We start from the raw sequence: 27,660 nt of genomic DNA on the forward strand, positions 1-27,660 counted from the left end.
ACAAATCCATCATTAGAAATTGTCAGTGTGCTGTGAACGTGACCAACATGTTTACTTTTCATCAGTACCTGAATGAGAAGTGTTTATGCAAATTTTCATCACATGCCAGGATGACATATGTCATCTTACAAAGCCAGTGGTCCAGCTAAGGAGCATTTGCTGTGACAAAGACATATATTGAAAGATAACTGGTTTTCAAAGGAACTGAACTTCTCTCCCTTGCCTCAGTAGCATTGTAATGAAGACTAGCTGTAAGAGTCATGAGAACTGTGTGAGACTCTTGACTCTGTGACTTTCTACTCTTGAATATATCATTTAACTTTTGATGCTGGATGGGGAAGAGGATAACAATACCTTTCCTAGATGTTTCATAAGGTTGCTGTAAAAATAAAACAACTCATGTCAAAGATGTGTTTTATAAGCTGGATATTTTAGTTATTTGTTTTTATTTTGCTTCTTTGAGGAAACTTAAGGCATCCTCTAAATTGAAGTTGAAATTTACATATTTCAAAGTAAGAGAAATAAATAAGAGCAAGCATCAAAATAGATGTTTGGCCATGTGGTCTTTCCTTCCTCTTAAGATTAACAACATTCCTATCTGGTTAAAATTGTTGAGTAGGATAATTAGAAAATCACACTGCTGTTTCTTTAAACACACAGAGGTACAACAACTCTCTCACAAGAAACACCCATACTGTTTTCATACTCCACCACTTGTGAATAATCCATCTCTTAACCAAATAAAAAACAAAATTCACAGTCCATGATAGAAGGAAAAGAAATCCTTGGTAGTACTTACATTACTGCCTGAAGAAAAAGGCAAAATCAGAAGGAAAGTGCTCACGATTGTGCATTGTCTAAAATCTACTTGCTGTTAAATATACAAATGGACAAACCTCTGAAAACTAAAGCTCAGTGGACTTTAGTTATTTTGTTGCTTTATTTGTATAATTCTCTTGTTCATCATTGAACATACCCAAATATCTTATACAATAATAAAAATAGGAGGCGCAAAGAATCCTCTAATGGAAACATTTAGCTTCATTAAAAAAAAAAAACCTGGTTATAACAATTTCATTATCAATTATCCAAGCCTACTCTGATCTCACACTCAGAAATAACTTTAGGAGGATGATTAGTTATAAATAAAGACAGTACAAAATACCCCCAAATTACTGTACTCCAAGAATCCGCTATCAACAAAGACAATTTGACTCTTCAAGGAAAACAGCACAGGAAAAAACATTTATTTTTAATGAAATTCATCCTACTCTCTCTTCCATATGTACAATCCACAATATCCGAAAATGTAAAAATGAGATTATGGTGAGAAGAATCTGATGACTCCACCCCTCTTCACCATCAAGCTGATCAATATACTTACTTAAGTCAACAGATTACAGGGAAATATTTAATCACCAATGTAACCCAAATGAAGAATGGTCAGCTAAATCTGGCTCAATGCCTAGGACTAACTGATATTTATTTTATTTAGGTGCTTTTTTAATTAAAAGAAATCAAATTACACCATCAGGAAAGCTCCCTGATTGTGCTGTTACTCTTACCTCGTGGTGATTTTTTGTCAGCCATTCCTTAATCGTGCCAAGGGCAATGAGCGCAGCAGGTTCATTTGGAAAACCTAAGTGAAGAGTCGAATGAAACAAATGAAAAGAAGTGATAAAGGCAACAGAGAGGTCAAAGGTGGTATGAGAATGGAATTCTTTTTTTAAAAAAAATAGTATTTAATTCAACCAACGAGTACTGAGCAAGGCAGGCCTCAGTAAGTTGTATAGATAGGAAGCCTGCAATTCTACATGGGAGGCATTAAGAGGGATGGTCCTACATAATCCGGAGTATAAAATTAAAAAAAAAAAAAACACAGATAAAGGATTTGACTGTTATTTAAGAACAATATCAATAAAAATATACTTAATAGCTTACAAAGCACTTTCATGTATTTTTTTTTCTTACAAGTGATGCTCAGATTAAGATTTATTACCCTCCTCATCTTAAAAATCAAGTAAATGTAGCTCAGAGAAAATACGTGGTTGGCCCAGAGTCACAAGGTCACTACTCCATCAATAAACTGTCACAGACTGGGTAAATAACATGCCAAATAGTCATACCACAGAAAGCAACTATCGATATTCACATAATGTGACTTATGTTACACTTAGGGACATTGGAGATGGTGTTTGAGACTAAGACCACATGAATTAACTGATTGTGGGCTGTGGTTTGTTTTTGTTTTTGTTTTTTGAAATCAGAGATTGGACCCAGGGGCACTTAACCACTGAGCCACATCCCCAGCTTTTTAAAATTTTTTATTGTGAGACAGGTTCTCTGTAAGTTGCACAGGGCCTTGCTAAATTGCTGAAGCTAGCTTTGAACTTATAATCCTCCTGCCTCAGCCTCCAGAGCCACTGGGATAACAGGCATGCACCACTACACCCAGCTGTGAGTTTTATTTTTAAGGGCAGAATATATGTCACACATATACTTCCCCGCAGGGAGTATCAGCATACATTTTCAGAATTTCCAAAAACACATAAGAATGTCTTTTCAGGTATATCAACTGAACACATTCCTAGACCTGCAGAATCATTAGGCATTCTGCCAACAGAGAAATTTATGAAGGAATAACCGTATACATTTACATAACTTTGGTACAGCAAGAAGAAGAGATAGGAGTGAGTATTTTGTCGGAACTGCTCTCTTTAAGTTCACCTCTGGCTCCTTCATCATGGAATCCCATCACTTTCCCATGAGTCTTCAGCCTCTCTGGCATTAGACGTGCTTTCTTTGTATTTTCATCTCTCAGTTTCTCTTCCCTCTTGGATTTTGCTTATTTAGTTCCTTTTTTATTAAAGTACAGTTCAGTGTTTCTTATTATGTTTATAAAGTTGTGAACCCATCATTACTCATTCCAGAGTATTTTCATCATCCTATAAAGAAACCCTGTACCCATTAATAGTCATTCCTCAAACCTCCAGCCAGCCAGCCTTTGGCATCCATGAATATTTTCTGTCCATGTGAATTTTCAGATTTACCTTCTGAAATTTTCAAAATTTCCTTCTCCCCTGTATTCTCCTACATATTTGAACACTCTGCCCTCATTCCTTTTTCAGGAGTATTCATTAAATGTACTTTGTTCCCAACATCTAAACACAGCCTTCTTCTTCATCTGTACTCTAGCTATCTAGCTAGTTACAGCAACATCCAGAAATCATGTCCATGAGGGTGTCTTCTGGAGAGGACATTGTCCGTGTGAATGGACAGAGAAAGTAAGAGGGAGATGGAGGGGGGAATATCTCTAAGATTTAAAAGACCCAGTTATGGAGGGTAAATTCATATACTAATAGCTCATACTGATGTTTTGGATCTTGGCAGACCTCCAGAAAAATGTGTGAGAGAAGAGGAGCAAGAGCATTGTCTCCATTTCCAAAAATGAACACAGCTTTCCTGATTTGCATTCTATGGGCTTTGATAAAGGGTGCTTTAGGAAGGAAGACAAAAGAAAGCAAGGCCAAGTTTCATCTATTTTAATTTATAGATAAGAGAGAAACACTGGAATATGAAAAATATGCACAAGTTCTTGAACCTTTGTAAGTTCATCTTGAACATCTGGGATTGTAGACTTGTTATGAATTGTTTAATTATATTCATTTTCCTTAAAAGAATGCCTCAAAATATAATACCCCAAATTAGTAAAAAAAAATTAATTAAACAATTCTTAATTCATTAAACACGTTATTATTAAAGCCCCCCAAGAGGGGAGATACAAACACTTTAGTGAGTCTCTGTCCTCTAAAATTTTAGCTTAAAGTCTGAAAGAGGAAATACATAAGTAAAATGACAGCCACAAGACAGCATGGCAAAACATTAGGGTGGCAGATGCAGATGATGGAACTAAGAAAAATAGAGATGTGGGGTTTACTTGAAAATCATCTAAAGTTTGAAAAGAGAGCTGCAATGTGGGAGATGGGGAAACATTGTCTTCAGAAGTAAACAGTGAGCAATATGGAAATGATAAAAAAGGTGAAGGAAAGTGAAGGGGAGAAGGCAGGATGAGTATCTGTGGGCTGCAAAGAGGAAGAAGGCCAGGATGAGTATTTGCTGTTAAGGAATTGTTTTAGTGAGCTTTGCATCACTGTGACCAAAATATCTGACAAGAACAACTTGGGCTGGGCATGGTGGCACATGCCTGTAATCCCAGCAGCTTGGGAGGATCATGAGTCTAAAGCCAGCCTCAGCAATAGCAAGGCACTAAGCAACTCAGGGAGTCTCTGAATAAAAAATAGGGCTGGGGATGTGGCTTCATGGCCAAGTGTCCCTGAGTTAAATCTCTGGTTACCCACTCCCCCAAAAAATGAATTAGAGGAGAAAAATGTATTTGGGACTCATGGTTTCAGAGGTCTCCATAGATAGCCAAGTCCATTGCTCTGAACCCAAAGGAAGCAGGACATTATTGCCAAAGGGTACAACAAAGGAAAAAGAGCTCATCTCATGGTGGCCAGGGAGCAGAGAGAAGAAAAGGACGAATGGGCTACAGAGAAGATCAACACTCCCTGGGCACGTCCCCAGTGACCCACCTCCTGCACTAACATCCCACCTGCCTACTTCTTACAGTTACACCCAGTCCATCCATTCAAACTAGTATGGACTGATTAGATTATAGTTCTCCCAATCCAATCATTTCACCTCTGAACGTTCTTGCATCAACACAAGAGTTTTTCAGGAATACATCATATCCAAAACCACAGAAGGAGCTAACCACTAGAGGCTTTTCCAGTGTAGCCCTTCCCTAAGTTTAACATTTGTAGTTACACTTCCCTTGATATACTCCAGGACCTAAAATGAAATGTGTATTTTTTCCTTAAAACACACCTCCTCCCTGGCTTTATCTCTCTCTTAGGCACTGCTATATTTAAGAACTTTCCCTGCTGGTAACTGAGTCCTAAATACATTGATCCTCTAAAATATTGTACATCTGTCCTTCCTTTCCTCCTTTCCCATTGATCTCATTCAAAGTCCAATGAGCCCTCACCTGCACAACTGTAGGTGCCCCTGAATTCTGCTCTTTTGGTTTACTTGCCTTCTCTAATCCACCTAACATACCATTTACAACTGATTCCTTCTAAAACATAGCAATCATCACGTTACAATCTCAGACAAACCCACACAGTCTTTGTTGACTCTCCAGCTCCTGAAGAATAAATAAGAACACCTTAGCATGTTAGCCTTGCCCATTCCAATGGCCACCATGGGCCTTTCTAGACTTCCTTAGTTTTGCCTGTTTATTCACTTCCCATGAAATTATTCTCCAACTCTTAGGTTTGCTTAATAATTGTTCAAAATATAGAATTATAGGGCTATATAAATCAAATAAATTTTATAATCACCTTCAATTGCAATGGCCATCTGCATTAACATTCACCTTTTTGAAGATACAATTCCCTACAGAGAAATTATACAAGTTGTTCTAGAGCCATGGCAACGATGGTCAACTCTCAACTATTTGTGACCTCCTGGTCACTCTCTCCCATTTGCCAAAGCCTCTGGCTCAGAGTTGCATTTTTCATCATGACCCCAAGGTAATTTCATATCCCCAGGTGATTTAAATATCTGAGAGAATGATTTAAATATCTAAGAGGATGACCCAGCCAACACCTGGCTGCCAGTTCCTCAAACTGCTTCTCTTCAACAACCACCTCCTCCCTTCCACCTCAGCCAAATCCTCTACGAGATCACACTCTGGACCTTGGTGTAACCTTTCAGATCCAAAATTACTAAGTAGAGCTCTCTCAAAACCTGTTTTGTATTCGATTTGTTTGTTCAGCTAGTTTCCAAGGAATGCATTTTTACCCAGGAAACCCACTCTATCCTTAGGCCTCTCCCCAAATTAAGAATATTTCTCCCCTGAATGGTCTGTTTCCTATCTCTGTTTTGCACATTACTTTTTCTTTCTTTCTTTCTTTTTAAACTATACTTGCGATTTTTTTGTTCTTCTAATATGTTATGACCCATTTCCCCTTTCCTGCCATAAGACCTTGCTTATGCCATTTCCTTCCCAAATTGACATTTCCCTCCTCTTTTCCATATTCACATTCACTTTTACTTATCCTCTGCTCAGCTATCTCTTCTCCGGGGAACTCTGCTCTGACAATGATGACTTCCTATTTTATGCTTTCACACATCACCTCACTTTTCCCTCACAGATGCATCATTTACAGTTCTACCCTTGTTTATATAAATATGTGATTAATAATCTTAGAGTGAACGCCCTAAGAAGTGGATAACACATCTGTCTTTGCAAATCACTGGATACCAAAAAAAAATGAGAGAACAATTTAAATATCTAAGTTGAATGAGGGAGAAGATTGTGAACTAATGGATCTTTGTATTAACAGCAGAAAGAGAGTCTCAAGAGTGTTTAGCCAGAGAATGGTGAGGAAGAAAGAATATGCTGGAGAAGAGGCCCAATCAGACTGCTATATCCACAATATCCCCTTTCATCCATGAGAAAAAAAAAAATGTTAAGAAGATTCATATAAGAAAACAGCTCCTGGAGGGAAGATATACCATAATGAATAAAAGAGGGAAAGAAATATCAAGAAAAAAATATTCTTGAAAATCTTCCTTTCAGTGACATGTATGAAGATGAAGCATGATGTTCAGGGAAAACAGCAACTGGACAATTCTTTGTCCACTTAAGTGGAAGACACCCAGGGTTACAAATAAGACCAGTGAATAGACAAGGGCAGATTTTAGCATGGGGATTGTCTTCCAATGATAGCAAGGCCTGCCCCAGGAGGTCACAGTGTATTCTGGTCATCAGGGGACTTTTGTTCACAAAAGCAGAATGACTACCTAGAGGGAAGGCAGCAGACAGGCTTCAGATGAATCATTGTATTAGATGACATAGAAAATCTCTCCAAGTATGAGGGTCAATGAGGCTGAACAAGCCATTAATAATTTAGGGCCAGGCATGCAAGGAGTTATGTGTATGTGTACCCAGGTGTGCACAGAATCTGTGCTTCTGCTGGCATTTCAAAGCTTAGGTTCCTACTCATTAGGAGGGACTATTAAAATTACTTTTTTTAAAAAAAAATGTGGATGTTGACTTATATAAATGATTTTTCCTCTTTTATTGAAAATGCTTGCTAATTTTTTACATATATACATTTATATGTTTTGTTTTGTCTTGTTTTGGATACCAGGGATTGAACCCAGGGGCACTTAACCACTAATCCACATCCCCAGCCCTTTTTATTTTTTATTTTGAGACAGGGCCTCACTAAGTTGTTGAGGCTGGCTTTCAACTTTTGATCCTTTTGCTTCAGCTTCCTGAGGCCTGTATATATGTTTAAACACACATACGTACACACATAAACATCACTCAGCTCAAGATGTAAAACATTTCCAATACCCCAGAGAGCAACGTTTTCCTTATTGAATATATATCCCACCAGGAAATGGCTATTCTGACTCCTTTTACTGTGGGTTCAGTTTCATCTCTTTTTATATTTCATACCATAGAATTATGGAATGCATGTTCTTTTATATTTATATTTTGTTGAACACTACACCTGCCTGATTGATTCATGTTATTACCTATAATAATAGCTCATTTCCTTTCATCATAATGCTAAATTCCATTATATGAATAACACCACAATTTTTTTTTACCCATTCTAGCATTGATGGGCAAATGGATTGTTTCCAGTTTAGGGCTATTATAAACAAAGCTGCCATGAACATTCTCATTCATGTTTTAGTGAATTTAAGTGCTTATTTCTGTTAAGTATATACCCAGGATATAGGGCTGCTGGTCTACTTATTTGTTTGACTTTGGTAAATTTTGCCAATAGTTTCCAAAGCAGCCAATTTACACTCCCAACAGAACTACATGAAAACTACACAAAGTTTAAAATAATCTATTGATATAGCATATTAAGATGTACTTTCTAATTATAGTTTTCTTCACCACACTTAAAGCCATTAAAGTTGGTTTTAGGTCACTCAATATTTTTTTTAAACTTGAAACTCAAAAAAGTTTTATGATTTTCCTGTATTCCCACAAGTAGTCTTGCTTTTAAGAAAGGACAAACTCTGTTAATGGGACCTCAAAACATTTGAAATAAAAGAGAGAAAAAGAAAAACAGTAAGTTGGGTTTGCATGTTTTTTCCATCCATCATACATCAAATAAGTCATTAGATGGACATTTTTCTTTTACTCAGTTATTAAACTTATTATTTCTTTTCTTCAAATTTCAATACAAGAAGATACAACCATAACGACTCACTGAAGATTCTATCCCACTCCTGAACTAATTGTTGGAAATGTTAAAAACCCCAAAAGGTTTTTGACACAGCTATAGTATGGTTTTGACTTTATCATAGGCAAATTTCCTCCCAGTTTTTATTTATTTATTTTTGCATTACTGAATTTCCTGATATCTTTATCATTTTCCATAGTCTTCCATGTGGAAATTAAGTTTGTCTCCCTGATAAAAAATTCAAACATGTTTCACTATATTCTAAGCATATTCCACTAATATAAACACATACAATTTACTCTGTCAGACTTACTGTCCTTTTTTGAAGTCAGAAACAAGAGGTCATCCCTAGTTTTTAAATTTAAAAGAGAGCTTGTTTATACTTATAATTTACCTTATGGTAGAGAAGCATACAGTAATATCAATAAATTATTTTAAAAGCTTCTTATGACAAAAATAAGTAAAAATAAAATTGAATATTATGCCAAGGGTAATTAAGCCATGTTTGAAAACTTTTAACATTTGCAATCTCCCCAGGGCCTTCCTCTCTTGCATTTCCTCCCAACATCACCTTCAGAACCTGTCACCAGGACTCTCTGTTCTCACTGTGGATGCTTTTCTAATAGTTGTAAGAAGAAGGCAATCTAAAGGCAAAAGTCCAGGCCCAGTTTATGGATCTAAAAACAATGTTTATCCACTGAATTACTTTATTTCCAACTACATATGACTTCTGTAATGATTTCATTTCAATGGAGTGTGGTTTGTACCTCCAACCCACCTGCCAGGGCACTTGGCACAGAGCTATTATACAATAGCAACAATTTGAAGGAATTATAAATTCCTATGTACACTGCATATATTTAGAAAGTTGTTGACCTACTAACCAGCCCATTAGGTGATTATAAGCACCAAATTAGTGCGGAATTCATATGAAGTAGAAGGCAGAAGCAGTAGTTCACAAAAATAATCACAATCCCTTAAACTCTATTTACCTCTATTTTTGAGCTCTCTTTCCTTGCCAAGTCCTTAAGGAGGAAAGCATAGTGCTGTATTATTATTATTATTATTATTATTATTATTCACATGCAAACCCAAACAAAAATAGTAAGTTATCAAACACAGGACTTTCCTCAGATGAAAACCTCTGATTATCTTAAGTGAGAGGAACACATCACCAGGCAGATCCAAATGTCAACATCAGTAGGGATTGTCACCATTGACTTTCAATGCAAAATTATATTTTGCTTATTTTTTTTTAGTAATTAATGTTGATATTTTTCCATTTTAGCAAAAACGTTCTGTTGTAGGGACCAAAGATACATGAAATGAGCAATAGTTTTGCAGCTCAAATGAAAGGAGATAATTTTCCTTTTCATTTTTTATACACACACACACACACACACACACACTTTTCCTGGATGTGGGGGGTGGGCAAGGAGTGTAGACAAAAGGAGTGGTAGGCACAGGGAAGTATAGGGCAATACATTTTTTTTTTTTTCTTAAAGCTGCTTTTGCCAATCCCTCCCATAGGCCTCCTTCCAGCCCATAGAAGCAATTCTGAGCGCACGATGAAATCAAATTACTTGAGAGAAATGAGCTGAAGGAGCCTCGCCGTTAAGCAATTGCTGGAGCAGCCACTCAGACAATTCTGGCTAAGGCTGAGTTTCACAAAAGATAAAACAGGTGAAGTAATAAGAGTGACACTGGCCCCTGTTACTGCAGTGAGCACAGCAGCAGAATGCTAAAAAGGGTGTCATTGGCTTCCCTCGGGATTACAAAAGGCCACCAGGGTTGGCACGAGTAAGGAGAGTCCTCAGCCTGTCATTAAGGTAGTATAGTTTTAGATATTGTTTTAAAGGATGAGGCAGGATTTGTGATATGAATATATAGAGATAATATGGCATGTTAATAAGCTGAATAATCATGGCAGATGCTGAAAATACTCTACTATGTATCCTCTTGGCATGTGTCATTTCCTGTGTGCTGGCTTGACTTGCAGGCATCTTTTACCTGAGGGCTCCTTCTACTGGCCAGAACTCACTCTGCCAATATGTAGGCAGGTCCAAAGGATCAGGGGATCAAGGCCCCTGTAAATGTTCTTCCTCCCTGAGGTGGGTACTGTTGAGGTGTGTGCTTTACCATTCTCCAGAGCTGCTCAATGGGATTACACTGTCATCCACAGTGGAGTAGTCCTTGATTTTTGCCCTCTGTGCTTCTCTTCCTTGTCTGTCACTCTTCCCAAATCCCTATTTGAAATCATATCTCAAATTAACTACTTGCACTCTAACCTTTTCCTCTAAATCTGCTTTAGTCAAATTATAAGAGCAATCAAAATGCATTAATGAAACTTAGACAGTAAGGTCTTATCTTTCTTGATAGTTCTTATCTTTCTTGGGTCTTTTCTAGTTGTTATCTATGACACATGCACTGTAGAGAGATGTTTTATAAATTAGCTAATGGAATGGGGGGAAATACTTGAAGAACTCAATGGCCGTCACCATGAAATCACAATAATAATTTATTTGAGGGATTGTAAACGTTATATAAGTTGGATCATATGACATGCAAATTTGAACCACAAGATAGCAATCTTGAAAGAGTATTAAACTGTTGTTGGTGCTGCTGCTTCTGTTAGCATTTATTGAGCAAATTTTATGTACCAGGCACTCGTCTTAGCATTTGTGTGTATGATCTCATTCAGTCTGCACAACAATATAATGGGAAGAAGGGAAAAGAAGAAGGGAGACAAGCTGTCCTGAAAATAGATGGCAACTTGGTAACAAAGATAGCATTTTGGTAACATAGATAATTACTTTGTATTGATATTAAATACAGCTAAGAGGCATGCAAAGTATAGTCCAACCTTATCTTGTAACCTTCAGTAAACTCAGAATCACTCACTAATGCAGTCACTAGTATTTGCCTAAAGAGAAAGCAGTGACACTACATATAGCCAATATTGGGCATGGGATGGGAGCCCAGGAACTTGGCATCTTTGGCTTCTGCATAAAATAGTTCAAACCCTCAAAACTTCCTACAGTGATTCTGTGTATAATTTATATATATCTGTACTGGGGATTGAACCCAGAAGTGCTTTACCACTGAGCTATGTCTCCAGCCCTTTTCAAATTTGGAGACAGGGTCTTGCTGAGTTGCTTAGGGCCCCATTCAGTTGCTGAGGCTGGCCTCAAACTTGCCATCCTCCTGCCTCAGCCCCCTGAGTCACTGAGATTACAGGCATGTGTGGGTCCTCTCATTCCACACAAGAGAAGAAGTGACTCTCAGAGAAATCAAGCAAGGGCTATGTACACACCTAGATCTGCCTGACTTTCTCCACACATACTCTAGCCCAGTGCCTGGCATGCTGTTAGTACTTACGCTCTGTAGAATGGAATAAAATACTACTGTATCAAAGACTCCAGTCTAGGGGCTACATTTCAAACTCTAATGAAAGGAAGCCAAGTGGAAGCCCCTAAGGACAGGGAGTTTATTACAGAGTACAGAGCACCGTGCCTCCCACATAGGTCACTCCCAATGGAACCAGGGAACTGATGTGCTACCCTCTTACATGGCAGCATCCATTCTACCATTTAATGCCTTCCTTGCAGAATAAGGATGGGTTCAAAGAGTCCATATCCCATGCTCTGGGAATGCAGAAAAGCTGGCAGCTCTAATTGCACAATTATTCTTGAAATATTCAGAGACCTTCTTTCCAACATGACTAGAACCTGTAAATTTAAAGCCTGTTGACTTCAATGACATGCCTCTCCTCTGGCCTCTCTCACCCCTTGTTGTACCTTATTCAAGTTAGTTCTGATTTCCCTAGCAGGACCTCTAAAATTAGTCATAATTTAAGAAGAAGAATGGAAATAATATACTTACAATCTTAATTTCTTCAGACCCATTTTTTCATTCCATTTGACATGGTGTGTGCCAATAGCCAATGATACACTGGAAATTCTACACTATTCAGCCCCAGATTTGAGATATTTTTGATTTCCTCTAAAAATTGTAAGACACTAAGTTTTTCCTTTCAAGTTGCCTTTCTTCTGCTCTGAGAACCAGGTATGAATGAACTGCATTTTCATGGGACACAAGGTTACAAAGTATGTAAGCTTCATCAGCTTTTCAAACTTACGAGCTCCAGTCTCTATTTCTAAGGGTATTTTTAAAACCATCTTTTGCCTAAGGAATTGCAATAATGACCAGAGAAATGGCTCGTGAAATAAATTCTATTCTATGCAAGCTGTTCCTACCACCCCTGGATAAGTCTCCTGAGGAAGGAGATGAAAGATTCCGTAGAATCTCCTGGAATGTGGTTTCTTCAAAATTCTTTTGTTAAAGAACATTTTTTTCCGTATAGGGATAATCAAGGGAGTTCATTGAGGGCATCGGATCTGTAGAAGAAGACTTATGTTGGGATCTACAGAGAGATAAAAAGTTACATTATATTTTTTAAATGGGAGCATTAATGTCATAGAGTCCCAGCAGTCAGCAATCTTTCTAAACATAAAGTTCACTATGCCATGTCCATGCAGGGTGCTCCCCAGTGGCCTCCCGTATGCTTACCACCCAAATCCAAACTCCTCACCTTAGCTTAGAGAGCCCTTTCATTACCCTAATCAGTATCTGAAATGATATCTGTCTCATTTACTTCATTACCATGTGTAGATACTGCTGGAAAATAAGCTTTCTGGGTCACAATCCTGTCTATCTTGTTCACCTTTCCACCTCAGGGGTCAAAGCAAAATAGGTGCCCCATAAGGTGTCCTACCATGTTTGGGATCATGGGAAGATCCCACAGGTCCTGTGAGGCATTGCAGCATCCTGCAGTGATTCTGTGCTCTCTGAGACTACAAAAATCATTGCTCTCACTGGAGGGCAGGAAAGGACCTCAGAGCTGCTCTCTGGTGCCTGTTGGCCTAGACATTCCATGAATATGACCTTTACACAACCGACAAATATGATCTGGGAGAATGGTTCCAACAAACAGCTCTTGGGATTCTGTATCCCGAGATGGGACAGAGTAAAGGACAGACATGTCTTTCAGAGACATGCTAGCTTGCAGGCAGCGTCTCTTAGCTTTATTTGTCACTGACTCTTAGTCATGCAAGCCACTTCTGTTTCAAGATACTTTTATGCTGTCAACTGCACAGAAGTTCAAGTTTCTCAAAAGAAGCCTTGCTGAACATTGTCATCATGGCTCCCCGACCAATCTCACTAGGAAAGAAAGTGAGGTAGTTCCCAAATCCCCTGAAAACTGGCTTTTGCTCTTAATGATGACTCAAGTTCCCTGAAGGTCTGAGTTTGTAAACTGCCTTGAAAATTCCAGAGAGTCTTCTGAAAAGACTCATAGTGTCGAATTGCCCTAAGGTGAACACTGGGCATGGAGAAGCTCGCCTTTTTAGGCTTGAATCTTAAAACAGATCCTGCTTATAATACTCTATACATTGAAGACTGCTGAAGTGGTCTGCTGAAGGCACAAGGAATTTGTCTAAATAAGGCTGGTCCAGCTTGCAAGACTTCTTTCCAAACTATGGTTTGGATAGAATTTAAAAGGGCGGTCATTCCTTTGCTGATTGAAACAGAGATTAAAGTGAATTTAGACGATAAGATTATAATTTAAAATAGTACACTATTTGATATATACCTTTGTAATTAAAAATACAATTTATGATGTAATTAAAATCTGCTAGAGGACATCATCCTGAAAATTATTTTCAAAGACATTCCAAAAGAGATCAAGTAAGAAGTTCCTAAAATTTTAGTGTTGAGTCAGAGGACATAAAATCAATTTTGACATGAGCAGTAATGCCATTAGACTGCTGTACCTCTTCTGGATATGTTTTTGCTTTGTTTTTCCTGAGGGTGCTGGATTAGATAACTGATCCTATTTCTTCACTTTTCTTTTCCGTCTGGCTTCTCAGAGCCTTCCCCGTTTGCGAAGTGTTATGTCCCTTCCCCAGTGATGTTGAGTTTGTCCAGTTGATATACTTTGGCCGGTGGAATATGAGCAGATGTAAGGATTCGAAAAGTCTTTCTGGCGTGCTAAAATGATTGCCCTAGGTAGCCAGTGCCCTTTCAGACTGGCACCTGAAATGAGACAGGTGGAGCAGACGTGAGCCCTGACACAAGAGCAGAATACACCTTGGGCAGGCTGAGTCCAGTCTTGATTTGTTAAACCACAGCCAAACCAACCACAGACTCATGAACAAGAGAAAAAATGCTATTTGCTGTCAACCAGTGGGGTTTTGCAGTTGTTTGTAATGCAGAAAAATCTGAATGTGCACTTAAGAAATTGAGTAAGAACCGAGAGTGCAGGTGATGATGATTTTTCAGAAATCCCCCTGAGGGTGTACATCATATGGAGTGACCTATTCTATAGATCTTTACCATCTTTGCAATATGGCTTAATCTATTGACCGTCCAGGATAAAAAAAAATATATTATATGATAATAAATTCGGCATACTAATTCAAGGAATTGTGAAAGGGAAGAAAGTAGTTTAAAACAAACCCTCAAATGAAAAAAAGAGAAGACGCTTTGGAGTCAGACCTATCAGGCTTTGAATTTCTCCCCAGAAGACTGTGGTCTGTGTGAGCAAAACAGGTCTCTCTTCCAAGTGTCTTCACCCCAACAGCAGATAAGGCTTCTTTTATTATGAAGATTAAATCATGTAAGTCAAATTCATTTACCTCCTTCACAGGTCTTCTTGTTAGCCCCTTGTCCCTATATTTATCTTATTTGCTTAATGATGTAAGACAGCTGAAAGATGTGAGAAAGCCTAACAGGAATAAAAATGCTATTAAGCACATGAGGCCAGATACCCAGCTGGGAACTCCACGCTCTTCAATTTGTGACAGAGTTAACAGCTTAAAGTGTAAGTGTGTTCCATTTTCAAGATCAAGTACAGTTTCTCTATTTCCCTCAAGAACTTGGAAGAAGATTTATATTTCCTATTTTTCCAGGCTACCTTCCCTGATTCTAGAAAATATAATTTTCAGTAAGAGGAATAGGTTATAGGTGAACTGTTTTTAACAACACAACCTCATTTCAGGCTACACCTCCAAAGAAATTATATATGCTTGTTGTGGTCTAAAGTATCAACCCTCAAAAGCAATGTACTAATTATATCTAATTGATATACTCTGGGTTTTACACATCTTTAGAATTTGAGTATTTTTTAAAAATAATCTCAAATGGATTTCGAGTTAACAATGAGCTATGATTCATGCAGTAACGGTACACATGATCTTTTTCAATTTTACCTAACACACTCTCTTGGCAGGTTTTTAAATTTCTAAGTTTTACCCAAACATATGACACTGCTCCTGAAAATGCCTAGAGAGATGTAATTGGAAGTGATACATGTACTGTTTCCCTCCAACAGACAGAACCTGGCATTCCTCTAAAACCACAGTGGGGCATTTGGGGTTAGTCAGTGTTTGAGGAATGATAGAAGAATGAAGAGACTAAATAAGCCACAGAGTTTTAAAAGAGGAAAACTGCATTTTAAGATGCAAATTTCTCACAGTGCTTATCAGGTTTAGTCTTAATAATGGTTGGCAGTATTCCACAAGCTATGAGCTGTAGACTAAGTTTGCGGTAGAGTAATGACATCCTAGATGGGCATATTTCTCATCAAAAATCAATTTATCCTCCTGCTTGTGCTTTGGTAAGCAGAAACAAGATAGCATGAACTTGTAATGTGCCATGAAAACCTGCTGGGGCAAGAGAAGTTTAGGACGTGCTTTCTATGGAATAAATGTGCATTTCAACATAACAGAAATGTTAAAGATTTACTTTGATGAATGTCTTTGGGAAGTTGGAAATTTTTTGCATCCTAAGGGTGTTCCTCAGAGAAAAGTAAAGTAGGTGAGTATACATGATTTCGTATATGAACACCTGACTTTTTTTCATCTTAAAAAGTAAGAGCAGTTCACTTTGTCCCTAGGCTCAAAGAAACTTGGAGTCATGAGGGTGCAAAATGATAGCCAGAACATGACCTTTCTCATTTTCCTAGGCATCCTACTTGGTGAGAATAATAATGGGGAATAATATAGAATTTGGGGAGGCAGTCCAGCATGTAAGGAGCTTGGGATTTGTCACCCCATCCTACCAAGTAAACCCCTGAAGAAACTGAAAAAATTAACTATTGTCCTTAGATCCACCAAAACAAAACAAAAAAAACGAAGTCATGGGGCAGATTACTGCCTCCAAAATTGGAGTGACAAACAGGTGTATACAGAGAATCACAACTTATCTGAGCAGAAACCTCCTAGCAGAAACGTCTGCAGGAAGCACTATTAAGGTAGGAAAACCCTAACTGTAATTGATGAATTGCTAATGGTTCAGTGGGGACAAGTCTAAAAGATATAAACTCCTAGAGGAACCAGTCATAATGAAAAATGAAAGAAAAACTCCCTCTGCTGCTGGTAAGAGAAGGAGAAAAAAATAGTTTTAAATACACTACAGTATGTTGTTTTTCATAATAAGACCTGCCCTCAAGAGAAACTATTTTAGCAGAGCCTAAACTACTGGGGTTTTAATTAGATCCTATCCAACCTAGGGAAAGGAAGACACAACTCCAGCCCACTCCTGCCTTCCATGTAAAGGAAAGAAAATATTCTGTTTAGTTATTCTAGATTTCCTGTTCTACCTAAAAGGGGGCAGGGATTAAGAAATGGTTGTGATATTCTCAGTTCTATTTAGAAAAAATTTTAAAATGACATTAAAAATCCTTAAAACTAGTAAACATTTATGGCAAGATTGCAGGATACAAGTTAATATGCAAAAGCCAAACATTTTCCTATATTAAAATAACAAACATTTAGAATTATATGTTAACAACAAAATACCATTTATAGTAGCATCCTTAAAATTGAGTTTTGGGAGTCTCAGTGCTAAGCTTCACCAACTCAGCATCAAATTCCATGAAAAAGTCTTGTGCTTACTACAGTGAATGGGGACAGGCACCATGGCAGGCTGCCTGAGGCTGGGATAGTGTAGGTGAAGACAGTCTCTTGGCCACCTATATCTATACTTCTCTGAGTCACACCTGAGTCTCAGAACTACAGAAGCCTACACAGATATGGGAGAAGGCTGCTTTGCCTTGGGCCCTCTTCAAAACTGGATATAATGTGACCCAAAACTCTAGTTTGTGCCATGGGTGTACAGGTCTGCATCTGCTACTGGTCTAGAGGCTCCAACCATGAACTCTGGCTTGCATATGAGGTCTTCCGTTTCTACTGTGTGCTGGGTCTTACTATAGCAGGCCAAGAACTTGGTTTAGAGACAAAGCCTTGTGCTGACTTCCATGAACTCATCCCCAGTGGGTCGAGTTTTGTTATCTCTTCTGCTACCTGAGGCTGGAGGAGGCTGATAGAAGTGGCCACCTAAACTAATGTGGTTCCAGTGGCTCAGTTCATAGTGGCCTGGTAGTAGGGGATGTGGGGCTTTACTCAAAACTGGGTTTTACTATGGCAAGTCTGGTTCTGCATTTCAAGTGTGAGGTCTGGATATAATTCTCTCCTCTTCCCTAAAGTGGTGGTGGTGGTGGGGTCTCTCTCCATGCTGTGCTGCTTGGAGTTGGGAGGAGCTGATGAAGGTAACTCTTTCTTTCCTTACTAACTTCTCCAAAAAGCCCTTTCATTTACTAATTATGATTCTCACCTGATTTTCTAAGTTCTTATGAAGGTAATTTGCTGCATGAATAGTTCATCTTAGTGTATGAGTGTAGGAAAAAGATCACCAGAGGATATTACTCAGCCACCACCTTGCTCCACTTCTTCCAAAATGCTTTACATTTTGATTGGGGACTTGGAAATATAAGGTATATATTTATTTAAATATATATTAAATAAATATTATCCTGATATAAGCAAACTTAAGGGAAAACCTCTTTCAAATTGTCTGAGTGCCCAGAAAGGGGCAGAGGTATGCAGGTTGATTATCCTTATTATTGTCTAGTGCTCATCTGAGGCATGTGAACAACTGAAGTTTGAGAAGGGGCCACCCTACTTTTCTGATCTATGTGTAGTAGGGATAAGAGTGATAATTAATTTTAAAATACTTGTTATGTTTTAGAGGAGAGAGAAAGAGAGAAAATTTACGTGGCAAATGTGGATACAGGACAAAAGATGAGAAAAACAGTGAGGAAGCCATGGTAGCAGTAGAGGAAGGGAGTGTCTACCTGTCTGAGTCTGTCTTGTGATCCTATAACAGAATACCTGGGACTGGGTAGCTTATGATGAACAAAATTTTATTGACTCTCAGTTGTGGAGGCTAGAAGGTCCAAGATCAAGGTGCCAGCCTCTAGTAAGGATCTTCTTGTTGCTTTTATCACATAGTGGAATGTAGCGGAGTAAAGAAAGAGAGACCTCACTCCTGAGAGCCCTTTTCATAATGGATTAATCCATTTACAAATGCAGAACTTTCATGGACTAAACATCTCCTATCACACCTCAACTCCCAATACTGTTACATTGGCAGTTAAATATCAACATAAATTTTGGTGTGGAGAAACATTTAAGCCATACCACTGTGCTAGAGGCAGGGGCTACCCTTCTGTTCTGGAAAAAACTGGGGGAAGTAATCCAACATGTTCAGAGTTACCCCTTCCACAGGGTTGGAGACAGCAAGTCAAAAACTTTGATGCATTTGTTTAGCTTCACAATCTCCCCATGATGATTTTTATTACACTATAAATATTAGTAGAAAGCCCAGAAAACTAAGAACAGGGGAAGTTTCTCTTTAGGTGAAAGAACAAACCAAGGAACTGTGGAAACATGTAGGCTTAGCAAGAGAGAAAGTGAGGGATAGATGGGCAGAGGCAGTTCTAAGAGGAGAGGGAAGAGAATAGTGGAGTAATCCATATGGCCTGAATTAATAAAGGAAGTGAGAACCTAGATGGGCATATTTGGGCAAAATAATTCATCCTTTGCTTATTTCTCCCAAGTCCCTAATATAAATAATGATTCATAAATCCCACCAAAGCTGTTCTATTCCTATTGGATGCCTTTTAAAAGGTATTATTAAAAGCTATATCACTGGATCATTGAATAGAAAATTGTTTTAAACATATGTTAGTCATCAAACGAGCTCTCCATAAAGAGCAAGCGAGAGCGAGCGAGAGAGAGAGAGAGAGAGAAACTCAAGATATCACAGGGGTTTAGTGGCTACTGTAATAATATCAGCAAGTTAATTTACCTTCCCTCCAAGGCAGAAGCTAGCTTTGACTCAGAATGTATTTCTGGCTGATCACTTTCTCCTTTAACCCTAGTCATTTCCTTCAGCAACGGTGTAACATTTTTATACCCCAATTATCCTGCACACATTTGTAAGGTGCCTAGTAAATATTAGGTTTTTATAAAGGTGTTTGTTTTCTATAACTTTGACTATGCAACAGGAGTTTGAAAGCAGATTCATCTCTGGCTTGCTTTCTTTTTCTTTTCTTGGAACTATAATATTTATGCAGTGTGCTGCTTCTAGTTAATGCTGTGCTTATGCAGCACCATTCACAGCATTCATAACTCAGATGCACTCTCTCTATTGTGTATGTGTGTATGTATATAAATACATACATATCTTGCTTATATGGCAACACCCAGAGACTATTAGTGGAGGAAAGCAGTTAACACCCTAGGGGTAGAGAAATAAATATGTATATATACCATGTGTATCATCACATATACTAAAATAGAAACACAATTTGACATTTACATCGTCTTAGCTCGTATCATGCAGACAGAAAAGAACTTGGTCAGCCTCTGCTTCACGTTTAAAAAATGTATTAGACATTCAGTGATTTCTAGAGTGGTAGATACCAAACCAAGGTGTTCAGATATCTCCTTGCTTGGCAACTGCAAACACAGTTTTTATCTCTCTATATATAAACTGTTGTATACACACAAGCCCAAACTATAATATAATCTTATACAGTACCTTCTGCTTTTGTTTCTCTCACAAATAAAGTTTTGAATAGCATGCTAGCAAAATGACAATGATGGCATTTCAATGTATCTACTTACGCCTTGCATTATTAAATACATATCTTGGTTCACATTTGATGAATATTATGGTCAGAGAAAGCAACAGGTAACTGTTTGGGTCCAGGGAGTAAACAGAATTTCCTTGGATGGTGTAAATATGGAAATTTGACGAAGGGACTTCCTATAGAGGCTGGGCAAGATTAAAAGGAGCAAGATACATGAGGGCACACATGGATCATTAGCCGAGGAAAACAGTTAACACCTAGAAGCAAAGGAAGGCAAGCATGCTTCCACAGCCCAGGGAGAAAGAGTAGGAGCCATGAAGTAGAGGCTTATCCAGTGAACTGTACTCAGGGGACAAAGGCTCTTCCAGAAGCATATACTGATGAAGCAGGGCCAGAAGTATACACTGTCGAAGCAGGGGATGAAGAAGTTAGGAGGGTAGAGGCAGGAAATAGGGAAGGGGCAATTGAAAGCAGATAAGAAAATACCCCACCACTTCCTGTCACCCTTCCATTCTATGGCAACCCAACTCCACTCATACTTGATGAGCCAAATCCAACCAGAGGCAAGATAATAACAAAGCTGCCATAGGGAAAGACAATGAAGAGAAGGTAAAAGGAGGAGGAAGGCAAAGAGAGAATATACAATGAACAGGTGAACTGTGTCATGGTAAAATATAACCCTCATAAAAGATCCTTCACTAGGTTATCACTTCTAAAACAGTACTTTATGCGTAGCTGCAAGGACAGAGAGGCGAGCATGCAGAAGTGGCGTAGAGTCCCAGATTCTCTCATGGAAACTGCCAGAATTGGTTAGTCCTGACTATTGTTATGAGTCATAGGCCAGGAACAGCTGTGAGCAGGTGAGAACTGGTATATCCTAGCTAATTCTACCATGTGCCCAAATGGGGGGTTTTGGGGCTTAGTATCTCAGGTGACAAGCTGATTCTTAATATAATTCTTAATATTCCAAAGTTTCTATTCTTGAACCTCAGTTGTTTCATAAGTTTTTCATTCACTTTCCATGAATAGACATTAGACCCAGGTGTCTTTAAGTCCAGACACAATCAGGACTTTACATAATTAGCAAAATTATGGCTCCACTAGGGCTTACCATTTTGTACTAAAATCTCCTTTAGATCATGTTGATTTTCTACAAGATCAATTAATTTTGGTATCATACTTTACATGTATGGGTTATTCTTTTTAAATATGGCCATTAAAACATATCTTACACATTTATGTATGTAAAATACAAGAGTTTTTCTAATACCCTACAGCCATTTTAACAGTCAGTGGGTGTCTGTAAATTTACTCAAATACTATTCACGGGCATCAAACATTTGTCTTGCATGTTTAAATCAGGAGCAGCAGCTGATGTGTAAAATGAAGACCATTTTCCAGGTTTCTCTTAAAGAAGAGACACTTAGCCTTCATCATAAATATATTCTGAAAGCTAATGTGCCTGCTAGAGCTGGAAGCTCAGTTGGAATACACAACACATTTTCAAACAGCAGTGCTCCACTTGTTAAAGTTTATTGCTAAACAACAACAAAAAATAATGCTGGCAAGTAAAATGAGAGAATCTGGTACTTAACAAGTCCCCCCACCCCCACAAAAAAAGAAGATGGGTCACATTAGATACCTAGCAAAGGGAATGTGATGATGGTATTCATCACACTGTCCTATCTAAACTCATGTCAGGAAAAAAAAAATGTCTTTCAGGTTTCAAGAAGGATTTGTGAGCCTTAATCTGACTTTCCTTTCTTGAAGGAAGTCTTTAGTACTTTACCAATATGCTCAATTTTCTGCCAGACACATGAAATGGCTGTTTGACATCAGTACCACCTGCAATGCTTGTCTCTTTTTGTATTGATTTATCTGCTAACCTTGATGAGGGAGTCTTAGATTGCAGATCAGTCATGCAGTGGGAGAGGGCCATTTTGCCTAGTGACAAGTTGTATTTGTGATTGACAGCCACCTTGCACCCAAAATGCCAGGGATCTACAAAGTCTCTTGAATCAGTTTCCAAGAAATAGCAACTTTCTTTCTCTGCACAGTCTTAATTTAGGAATTAAAGAAAACATCATTTTGAAGGAGTCAACTTCCTTATTTACTATGACATCCTGGGGCTGTCATATGCTGACACCCAATCAGTCTGGAAGTGTTTTTCCCAGATGCCAGCTAGTGTGTTGGGGCCTCTGGAGAATGGGAGAGAATCTCCAGCCTCAAAGAACTTGATAAAGAGGGAACAAGACACACACACACACACACACACACACACACACACACAGCAGATAATGCTAATGTCCTGCTCATATTCCTTTGGTTCATCCTGCATATTACCTGCTTCTTCAGTGAACAGTTGGTGACAAGCCTATGACATCCTAATTAATGTGCCTGTATACAATGGAGGGTTTTCTTTGATCCCTGCAGAGGCATGTGGGTGCTCAGTTTGAATAAGCTGAAATAATGGAAAGTTACCATGCCTGGGGACAGTCCCTAATCAATACATGATGGGAAGTGGTGAGCAGAAAGTTCAGTTTCCTTGACCCTCCATGGCCCCAGTATAAAGCCTGATCCTTATGATTTCTTAGAAGATCCCCTCTTTTGGTTTCCTACAATTGCTGCAAACTTAGTGACTTAACAATAAATATATGATCTTTATAGTTCTGGAGGTCAAAATTCTGAAACTAATTTCTAGGAGCTAAAAATCCATTTCTTTGTGTTCTCATGTTTCCAGAGGCTGCTGTATTTTCTGGCTCTTTCTTCACACACTATGACTTCTATCCCACTGTCATACCTTCCCTCCCTTTGCCTCTGTTTTTACATTGCCTTCCATGACTAGCCCTTTTTCCTTCCTCTTAGAAGCACCACTGTAATTACGTTGGTTTCACATGGATAATGGAGAGTCCTCCTTTCTCAATAGTCCTGACTTAATCAAATCTACAAAGTTCTTTCTTCTTGTAGGAAACCTTCATGGTTTTGGTAGATTAGGATGCGAGCCTCTTTGTAGGGCTGTCATTCAGCCTATCACAGGTGCAAATAAAATGATCTCCCACAGTAGTAACTTATTCATTAGTGCATCATCTATTGGCCTTCCCATTCTGTTCACTTTCCCAACCGGTCGGACTTTATCTATTATCTTTCACACCTTTTTCATACAAACCTTATTTCTAAATGAAAAGATTTGCACATATCCATCAAGTTATTTTATAAGAGGGGTCTGGAGACAGAATCAAGTAAGGAAATAAGAAACTGAAATGCTATAAAAATTAAGATAGGGTGATTATCAATCCAAACTAAATTCTAGAACATGCCATCGTAAAGGAAGAATTTAAATTATAATTTAAAGAATGAGCATGTTATTCATAGTTTAACAAGTAATTTGGGATCTCCCCTCCTTCAACTACAGGTATTTGAGCCCATTTCTGACCAACCAAGAGAAATACCGCCATCTTAAAATCAAACACTTATCAAAACTCTTTTAAGTTCCCAAGCAGAAGCATATGACCCAGATTTTTCTAATGCCTGGAAACATGTAATTTTATCTGCAGGACTCCAAAACTGGAAAAATACTTTACAGAAAGATCTTGCTGATTTTCCTTTTTCTGCTACTGAAGTAGAATACAGCAATCCAACTGAATGAATATGTATTGGGAATCAAATACAGCCAGATACAACTATGCCAGCTGAGGGAAATATCAAAATAAGGATGTGACAACTATTCTATGCTCAAGGAGTTTGAAACTTAGTAAGGAAGCAAAACAAGAACACTGTTTTTAAACAGAATGGCAATAGCATATTGTTTTATTATGCTTTGTTTTGTTTTTAAGAAGACCATATCATCCCCTGGATGTCCCAGAGGCTAACACTATGACTGACTTCAAGCACAGAGATTCAGAAGATTCAGATTTTATGAAGCTTGAGGAATATCTGAAATCATTTATTTCACTTTAATTTTCCTTTGTGTGTGATATATATCATAAAAATCAATGTCTAGAGTGAACCCTAAAGTGCTCTTTTGATAAGTATAAAATATAAATTTTAATGATAGTAGGGCATTATATCATATCAATGCACTCAGAAAGCATACAAAATTAGAGGACCACCTTATATTTGCTAGAATTTTGAACTCAAGAAAATATATCATTCTAAACTGCCAAATCAGTCCAAAACCTAGATATCTGATCTCTTTATTGAGATTCTAAGACATTTTGCTTGACTCTCAAGGCAGGGAGGCATTAATTTAATGGAAGCGAAATCAAGAAAGCTCCCTCTTCTCCTGTCCTCGTCTTTGTTTCCTTTAGGGTTCTTTTTTTTTTTTTTTTTAAATAACTCCATTACATAGAGGAATAAAGATAATTTTATTCTCTCATATATGTATCTTAAATGGTGTGCTGAGGCTGAAAAGTTAGAAGTAAAAAGTTGGGCTGATTAGGAATAGTGAGATTTAATGTTTTCCATCTAAAAGGAATTACTACTGCTCAAATATTTGGAAACATTCATGGCAGGTTTGCCAGCAAATCTCCAGAAACCTCACCAAACTCATTTCCAAAGGATTATACACATCTAGACAAGGACACAACCCTGTTCCCTTTATAAGTCCCTGCACATGCTAGTACAACAGGGCATAGGGCTTCCCCTTGGCACATGGATAGAAAGCAGCCAGGCCTCTCCTGCCAGCATGATATATAATGTTGGATGCAACTAATGCAGAGTGCAGAGGTTTGCTGAGAGAATATATTTATGGCAGCAAATGCTGAGAAATGCAGGTTGTGTGTTTTTTTTTTCCTCCTCCAAACGCTGCATTAAATTCTCTTCTATCCGAATGCAGTTTTCCTGAACACTCTCTTCTAGTTCTCTTGGAAAATAATTAGTCCCTACCCTTTACTCTTTTCCAAAAAGAAAGCTTGCCACCTTATTAATGCCAGCAGAAAAAAAAAATGCCTACATGGCTTTCAAAAGTTCTTGCTGATCTATCTCCCATTAAAAGCAAAAGAGAGGTATCTGGATACATGGAGGTTAGGGGGATATTACAATAGTAACAAGGGAGAAGCTATCCTGTGTCTCCTAATAAAACAGTGCGTCACATGGGGAGGTAGGAGGATATATGCCTGCCCTTCTGATAGGGCCTCCTGCAAACCTGTGCTGAGACAAGGTATGGGTTGGACTGAAACCTAGCCAGGGTCAGCTGCCAATGTCTATGTTCATATGCAACGTGCCAACCTCCCCAACCTCATCCTCATGAACAGACTACTTTCTCCTGCACAAAAGCACCCAAACTTTCACACCATTAACATACAGGGCTGCTGTTCAGAATGGATTATATTTCTTAAAATTTGTATGAAGTCACTGTGTAGGCTGGCAGTTACCCTGTTTTTCTGTTTGTTTTTAATCTAGTACCCTCATGAGAACTAGCCAACTGCTGATATTGATGAGAGCATCATAAGCATAATGAAACAGGAAAAGAAAAAAGGGTGAAAAAATTGGGAGCCACTCAATTAGATCTTGGGAGAAGATCTTCATTGTAGATGGAGCATTGAAGATCTCAATTGCTCATATTTTTCAATCTGGGACATTAAATTTGGGCAAGCAGGGTGGTTGGAAGATAATGAGGCTCACCCATTAACTGAAATTTTTATCCTAAGGGATAATAAACACAGGCCACTGAGGAAAAAATGCAGACTGAATAAATCTAATCGGGAAAGCAAAAGTATAAATCAAACATGGAGTTGCCAGTTCTAAAAGGTTTTTGATAAAATGTTAACATTAATACTTAATACATGCTGAATTCTTACCATGCACTAGTCACCATGTGAAAAGTTTTTAATTGTCTTATTTCATTTAAATTCTCTCAATATACTATTTCTGATAAAATATAATTCTCATTCTCATTTTATAGAGAGGCAAACTGAGAAAATAAATTTGCTTAAACTCATAAAGCTAATAGCTGCTTGAGACAGGATTCATATCGGGTAGACTGAATCAAAACCACTAACTGTAACATGCAGATATATTTTTTACTGTAGAAAACAAAAGAAAATATCATAAGATAATTTTGCCTCCCTTAACTGATAAAAAACTGACCACTACCCTTTGGGAATTATACAATCAAACAAAATAACATGCAAATCTGATCAATATACCTAAGTGGCTATCACTTGGAAAATAGTAGCAAACTGAAGTAGAGAAAGGAAATAAGTCAGGGAACTAGATGAGTTTCTATCAGCAGAGTTTGAAAGCTAAGGGAATTGGCAAAGTCACTGTAGCACAACCAATAGCTATTATTTTTTGAAAATGCATGCAAGGACAGAATTCCCTCAAGCTTAGGTAACAGTAAATGCAATGCTCAGCTCAGAAAGTGGGACCAAGGACAGCTGTGGTCACTACAAACAATTGAAATGCAATTTTATAATGTTCTTTTTGTTGTCTTGAGGGGATGTCTTCAGGCAGAAGTCACTCCCTAATAGATGATAAATGAGTCAGACTTGTCACCTAGTCTAATTTTAGTCTTCTCCAGCTCTTGATAAACAGATATTAAAAGTGATAGAGGAAACTGATGGCAGGTGCTTGTTTCCTGTAATTCCAATCCTTTAATTGTGCAAATATTTCTTGAACACATTCTATATCATAGTATAGAATACTCTTTGTTAGGGTCTGTAAACAAGTCAGGATGGCGCCTGGCATTTTGCCAGAGGGAGTGGTTTGTGAAGTAACGCCAGCGAGCCATTAAGTGTGGAGATTCCTTATTGGTTGACTGCTGTATCTAGTTTATGTTAATTAAGATAAGCTGTGTGTAATGTATATATACCCCTCCTGTCTTATAATAAACGGCTCCTACTCCTGCTGTATCAATGTACACAAGTTGTTCGTCACCCCCCCCCCCCCTGTTATTTTGCTGCAGCCAGGCTGCGGCACTCTTTACTCTCTAACTTCTCATATGCTACCTAGAAAGACTTTTTCATTCAGCAAATATATCTTGAACAGTACTTCTGGACCAAATACACCACTAGGGGCTGTATTATAGACTATTTCTAATTCTTCAATAAACCTGCAGATAAGACCGAATTATGCAAGTTGTTTAAATGAATAAGATGAAGCCCAGATATGTTAAATAGATAACCTAAGGCCACACAGCTGGCAAGCAATAAAGTTAGGTCAATCTAGGCAGACTAGTCTCAATAATCCACATTCTTGCTGCTCTTTTCTATTATGGGTCAGACAATAAACTAAAGATATGAAATATGTTTGACTAACTTAGGGGCATGTTATAGTTTAGATAAAAGGTATCCCCAAAAATCTCATGTGTGAAACAATGCAAGAATGTTCAGTGATAAAATGATTAGAGATCTGTAATGTAATCAGTGGATTAATCCACTGATATGG

General features: G+C 38.1%; 1 protein-coding gene across 5 annotated transcripts in view; it reads right to left on the minus strand.

The window, feature by feature from the left end:
- Nucleotides 1-27,660, minus strand: part of Macrod2 (mono-ADP ribosylhydrolase 2) — a 1,986,218-nt gene that overhangs the window by 544,190 nt on the left and 1,414,368 nt on the right. For all 5 annotated transcript variants that reach the window (XM_071608715.1, XM_071608716.1, XM_071608713.1 and 2 more), the window contains one exon: nucleotides 1,566-1,639. In XM_071608715.1, the coding sequence (XP_071464816.1) occupies nucleotides 1,566-1,639 (74 nt within the window). The remainder of the gene's footprint in view (nucleotides 1-1,565; nucleotides 1,640-27,660) is intronic.

This window comes from Marmota flaviventris, chromosome 2 (genome assembly GCF_047511675.1).
Source record: "Marmota flaviventris isolate mMarFla1 chromosome 2, mMarFla1.hap1, whole genome shotgun sequence".
Taxonomy (NCBI): Eukaryota; Metazoa; Chordata; class Mammalia; order Rodentia; family Sciuridae; genus Marmota; species Marmota flaviventris.